The sequence below is a fragment of the Oncorhynchus keta genome, chromosome 14 (assembly GCF_023373465.1).
Source record: "Oncorhynchus keta strain PuntledgeMale-10-30-2019 chromosome 14, Oket_V2, whole genome shotgun sequence".
NCBI classification, from domain to species: domain Eukaryota; kingdom Metazoa; phylum Chordata; class Actinopteri; order Salmoniformes; family Salmonidae; genus Oncorhynchus; species Oncorhynchus keta.
The window spans coordinates 5,212,250-5,218,266 of NC_068434.1; the positions used below are offsets into that span (position 1 = coordinate 5,212,250).

Genomic DNA, 6,017 nt, shown 5'->3' on the forward strand with positions numbered 1-6,017 from the left:
CATCAACTGTTCAGAGGAGACTGCGTGAATCAGGCCTTCATGGGCGAATTGCAGCAAAGAAACCACTACTAAAGGACACCGATAAGAAGAAGAGACTTGCTTGGGCCAGAAAACATGAGCAATGGACATTAGATCGGTGGAAATCTGTCCTTTGGTCTGATGAGTCCAAATGTGAGATTTTTGGTTCCAACTGCCGTGTCTTTGTGAGACGTAGAGTTGTTGAACGGATGATCTCTGCATATGTGGTTCCCACAGTGAAGCATGGAGGAGGAGGTGTGATGGTGTGGGCGTGCTTTGCTGGTGACACTGTCAGTGATTTATTTCAAGTTCAAGGCACACTTAACCAGCATGGCTACCACAGCATTCTGCAGCAGCGATACGCCATCCCATCTGGTTTGCTCTTAGTGGGAATATAATTTGTTTTTCAACAGGACAATGACCCCAAACACACCTCCAGGCTGTGTAAGGGCTATTTGAGTGCTGCATCAGATGACCTGGCCTCCACAATGACCAGACCTCAACCCAATTGTGATGGTTTGGGATGAGTTGGACCGCAGAGTGAAGTAAAAGCAGCCAACAAGGGCTCAAGACTGTTGGAAAAGCATTCCAGGTGAAGCTGGTTGAGAGAATGCCAAGAGTGTGCAAAGCTGTCATCAAGGCAAAGGGTGGCTACTTTGACGAATCTAAAATATATTTTGATTTGTTTAACACTTTTTTGCGGTTACTACATGATTCCATATGTGTTATTTCATAGTTTTGATGTCTTCACTATTATTCTACAATGTAGAATATAGTCAAAATAAAGAAAAACCTTAGAATGAGTAGGTGTGTCCAAACTTTTGACTGGTACTGTGTATATATTTATTTTTTGCCCAAAAAACATTGAGAACTCCCTCCTATTGGGGAACCCTACTATACAGTTTACTGTCTCCTATTGGGGAACCCTACTATATAGCTTCCTGCCTCCTATGGGGGAACCCTACTATACAGCTCGCTCCTATTGAGGAACCCTACTATACAGCCCCCTCCTATTGGGGAACCCTACTACACAGCTCCCACCTATTGGGGAACCCTACTATACAGCTTACTGCCTCCTATTGGGGAACCCTACTATACAGCTCCCTCCTATTGGGGAACCCCACTATACAGCTCCCTCCTATTGGGGAACCCCACTATACAGCTTCCTCCTATTGGGGAACCCTACTATACAGCTCCCTCCTATTGGGGAACCCCACTATACAGCTTCCTCCTATTGGGGAACCCCACTATACAGCTCCCTCCTATAGGGGAACCCTACTATACAGCTCCCTCCTATTGGGGAACCCTACTACACAGCTCCCTCCTATTGGGGAACCCCACTATACAGCTCCCTCCTATAGGGGAACCCTACTATACAGCTCCCTCCTATAGGGGAACCCCACTATACAGATCCCTCCTATTGGGGAACCCTACTACACAGCTCCCTCCTATTGGGGAACCCCACTATACAGCTCCCTCCTATAGGGGAACCCTACTATACAGCTCCCTCCTATTGGGGAACCCTACTATACAGCTCCCTCCTATTGGGGAACCCCACTATACAGCTCCCTCCTATAGGGGAACCCTACTATACAGCTCCCTCCTATTGGGGAACCCCACTATACAGCTCCCTCCTATTGGGGAACCCTACTATACAGCTTACTGCCTCTTATTGGGGAACCCTACTATACAGCTTACTGCCTCCTATTGGGGAACCCCACTATACAGCTCCCTCCTATTGGGGAGCCCCACTATACAGCTCCCTCCTATTGGGGAACCCTACTATACAGCTCCCTCCTATTGGGGAACCCTACTATACAGCTCCCTCCTATTGGGGAACCCCACTATACAGCTCCCTCCTATAGGGGAACCCTACTATACAGCTCCCTCCTATTGGGGAACCCCACTATACAGCTCCCTCCTATTGGGGAACCCCACTATACAGCTCCCTCCTATTGGGGAACCCTATTATACAGCTCCCTCCCGTTGGGGAACCCTACTATACAGCAGACTACGGCTCAAATGGAACCCTATTCCCTATGTATCGCACCACTGTTGACCTTGACCACTGTTTTTGACCTTTGAGTGGAAAGTAGAGCACTACATAGTGAAATGATAAATACATTACATGGGATGACGTTTCAGACTCGCCAGCATGACACACACACACACACACACACACACCCACTAGTGTGTGGTGTATTAGCCTACCATAGATATCAGTGGGTGTAGTGGTTTGGAATGACTCAGCCTTGCCGATCTTGATACTGTATTTCTATATCTATTGCATGCCTGTCTAGATGCTGTATTTCAATATCTATTGCCTGCCTGTCTAGATGCTGTATTTCTATATCTATATTGCCCTCCTATCTATATACTGTATTTCTTTAGCCCACCTATCTATATACTTTATTTCTATAGCCTGCCTATCTAGATGCTGTTTTTCTGTATATTTTGCCTGCCTATCTATGTACTGTATTTCTATAGCCTGCCTATCTAGATGCTGTTTTTCTGTATCTAGATACTGTATTTCTATAGCCTGTCTGCCTATCTGCATTCTACCTACAAACATTGTTATTGTGAGTGGTCAGGCTACATTCCCCATGGCTAACTGTGTGTGTGGTTTACCCCTGCAGTTTGCGTGGACCCATGTTACCCTACTGATAGTGGTGACTCAGTCTCACTTGGTCATCCAGAACCTGTTTGAAGGAATGATCTGGTAAGAGACACACACAGCACACACAACGCGCCCAGAAACCTGTCCCTTCTCTCCTCTTCACTAATACTGTAGTAGTCGGATTCTCTGATACTGTAGTATGCCCTATGGTAGTCAGCCCTCAGCTCTATGGTAGTCAGCCCTATGGTAGTCAGCCCTCAGCTCTATGGTAGTCAGCCCTCAGCTCTATGGTAGTCAACCCTATGGTAATCAGCCCTCAGCTCTATGGTAGTCAGCCCTCAGCTCATGGTAGTCAGCCCTCAGCTCTATGGTAGTCAGCTCTATGGTAGTCAGCCCTCAGCCCTATGGTAGTCAACCCTATGGTAGTCAGCCCTCAGCTCTATGGTAGTCAGCCCTCAGCTCTATGGTAGTCAGCCCTCAGCTCTATGGTAGTCAAATACAGAGGCCCTCCTCATGGCTCTGTATTCAAACTGTATTTTGTTAAAAAATATATCTGTAAACGGTCAAGATGCTCGTTGGTCAAATGTAAAGGTAATGTTAGGTTAGAGTTGACATGTGTTTGAATGTTAGGTTAGAGTTGACATGTGTTTGAATGTTAGGTTAGAGTTGACATGTGTTTGAATGTTAGGTTAGAGTTGACATGTGTTTGAATGTTGTTTTTCTGTTAGAGTTGACATGTTTGAATGTTGTTTTTCTGTTAGGTTGGAGTTGACATGTTTGAATGTTGTTTTTCTGTTAGGTTAGAGTTGACGTGTGTTTGAATGTTGTTTTTCTGTTAGGTTAGAGTTGACGTGTGTTTGAATGTTAGGTTAGAGTTGACGTGTGTTTGAATGTTGTTTTTCTGTTAGGTTAGAGTTGACATGTTTGAATGTTGTTTTTCTGTTAGGTTAGAGTTGACATGTGTTTGAATGTTGTTTTTCTGTTAGGTTAGAGTTGACATGTGTTTGAATGTTAGGTTAGAGTTGACATGTGTTTGAATGTTAGGTTAGAGTTGACATGTGTTTGAATGTTAGGTTAGAGTTGACATGTGTTTGAATGTTGTTTGAATGTTAGGTTAGAGTTGACATGTGTTGGAATGTTGTTTTTCTGTTAGGTTAGAGTTGACATGTGTTTGAATGTTGTTTTTCTGTTAGGTTAGAGTTGACATGTGTTTGAATGTTGTTTTTCTGTTAGGTTAGAGTTGACATGTGTTTGAATGTTGTTTTTCTGTTAGGTTAGAGTTGACATGTGTTTGAATGTTGTTTTTCTGTTAGGTTAGAGTTGACGTGTGTTTGAATGTTGTTTTTCTGTTAGGTTAGAGTTGACGTGTGTTTGAATGTTAGGTTAGAGTTGACGTGTGTTTGAATGTTGTTTTTCTGTTAGGTTATAGTTGACATGTTTGAATGTTGTTTTTCTGTTAGGTTAGAGTTGACATGTGTTTGAATGTTGTTTTTCTGTTAGGTTAGAGTTGACGTGTGTTTGAATGTTAGGTTAGAGTTGACATGTGTTTGAATGTTAGGTTAGAGTTGACATGTGTTTTTCTGTTAGGTTAGAGTTGACATGTGTTTGAATGTTGTTTTTCTGTTAGGTTAGAGTTGACATGTGTTGGAATGTTGTTTTTCTGTTAGGTTAGAGTTGACATGTGTTGGAATGTTGTTTTTCTGTTAGGTTAGAGTTGACATGTGTTGGAATGTTGTTTTTCTGTTAGAGTTGACATGTGTTTGAATGTTGTTTTTCTGTTAGGTTGGAGTTGACATGTTTGAATATTGTTTTTCTGTTAGGTTAGAGTTGACATGTGTTTGAATGTTGTTTTTCTGTTAGAGTTGACATGTGTTTGAATGTTGTTTTTCTGTTAGGTTAGAGTTGACATGTGTTTGAATGTTGTTTTTCTGTTAGGTTAGAGTTGACATGTGTTTGAATGTTGTTTTTCTGTTAGGTTAGAGTTGACATGTGTTTGAATGTTGTTTTTCTGTTAGGTTAGAGTTGACATGTGTTTGAATGTTGTTTTTCTGTTAGGTTAGAGTTGACGTGTGTTTGAATGTTGTTTTTCTGTTAGGTTAGAGTTGACGTGTGTTTGAATGTTAGGTTAGAGTTGACATGTGTTTGAATGTTGTTTTTCTGTTAGGTTAGAGTTGACATGTGTTGGAATGTTGTTTTTCTGTTAGGTTAGAGTTGACATGTGTTGGAATGTTGTTTTTCTGTTAGGTTAGAGTTGACATGTGTTGGAATGTTGTTTTTCTGTTAGGTTAGAGTTGACATGTGTTGGAATGTTGTTTTTCTGTTAGGTTAGAGTTGACATGTGTTGGAATGTTGTTTTTCTGTTAGGTTAGAGTTGACATGTGTTGGAATGTTGTTTTTCTGTTAGGTTAGAGTTGACATGTGTTTGAATGTTGTTTTTCTGTTAGGTTGGAGTTGACATGTTTGAATGTTGTTTTTCTGTTAGGTTAGAGTTGACATGTGTTTGAATGTTGTTTTTCTGTTAGAGTTGACATGTGTTTGAATGTTGTTTTTCTGTTAGGTTAGAGTTGACATGTGTTTGAATGTTGTTTTTCTGTTAGGTTAGAGTTGACATGTGTTGGAATGTTGTTTTTCTGTTAGGTTAGAGTTGACATGTGTTTGAATGTTGTTTTTCTGTTAGGTTAGAGTTGACATGTGTTTGAATGTTGTTTTTCTGTTAGGTTAGAGTTGACATGTGTTGGAATGTTGTTTTTCTGTTAGGTTAGAGTTGACATGTGTTGGAATGTTGTTTTTCTGTTAGGTTAGAGTTGACATGTGTTTGAATGTTGTTTTTCTATTAGGTTGGAGTTGACATGTTTGAATGTTGTTTTTCTGTTAGGTTAGAGTTGACATGTGTTTGAATGTTGTTTTTCTGTTAGAGTTGACATGTGTTTGAATGTTGTTTTTCTGTTAGAGTTGACATGTGTTTGAATGTTGTTTTTCTGTTAGAGTTGACATGTGTTTGAATGTTGTTTTTCTGTTAGGTTAGAGTTGACATGTGTTGGAATGTTGTTTTTCTGTTAGGTTAGAGTTGACATGTGTTTGAATGTTGTTTTTCTGTTAGGTTAGAGTTGACATGTGTTTGAATGTTGTTTTTCTGTTAGGTTAGAGTTGACATGTGTTGGAATGTTGTTTTTCTGTTAGGTTAGAGTTGACATGTGTTGGAATGTTGTTTTTCTGTTAGGTTAGAGTTGACATGTGTTTGAATGTTGTTTTTCTATTAGGTTGGAGTTGACATGTTTGAATGTTGTTTTTCTGTTAGGTTAGAGTTGACATGTGTTTGAATGTTGTTTTTCTGTTAGAGTTGACATGTGTTTGAATGTTGTTTTTCTGTTAGGTTAGAGTT

At 40.6% G+C, this 6,017-nt stretch overlaps 1 protein-coding gene across 15 annotated transcripts in view; it reads left to right on the top strand.

The window, feature by feature from the left end:
* The window catches only part of LOC127907130 (phosphatidate cytidylyltransferase 1-like), a 73,839-nt gene that overhangs the window by 44,498 nt on the left and 23,324 nt on the right, over nt 1-6,017 (top strand). For all 15 annotated transcript variants that reach the window (XR_008063319.1, XR_008063321.1, XR_008063322.1 and 12 more), the window contains exon 7: nt 2,655-2,737. Coding sequence is in view for 2 of the 15 variants with exons in the window: in XM_052460854.1 (XP_052316814.1) it covers nt 2,655-2,737 (83 nt within the window). In the remaining 13 variants the exon portion in view is untranslated. The remainder of the gene's footprint in view (nt 1-2,654; nt 2,738-6,017) is intronic.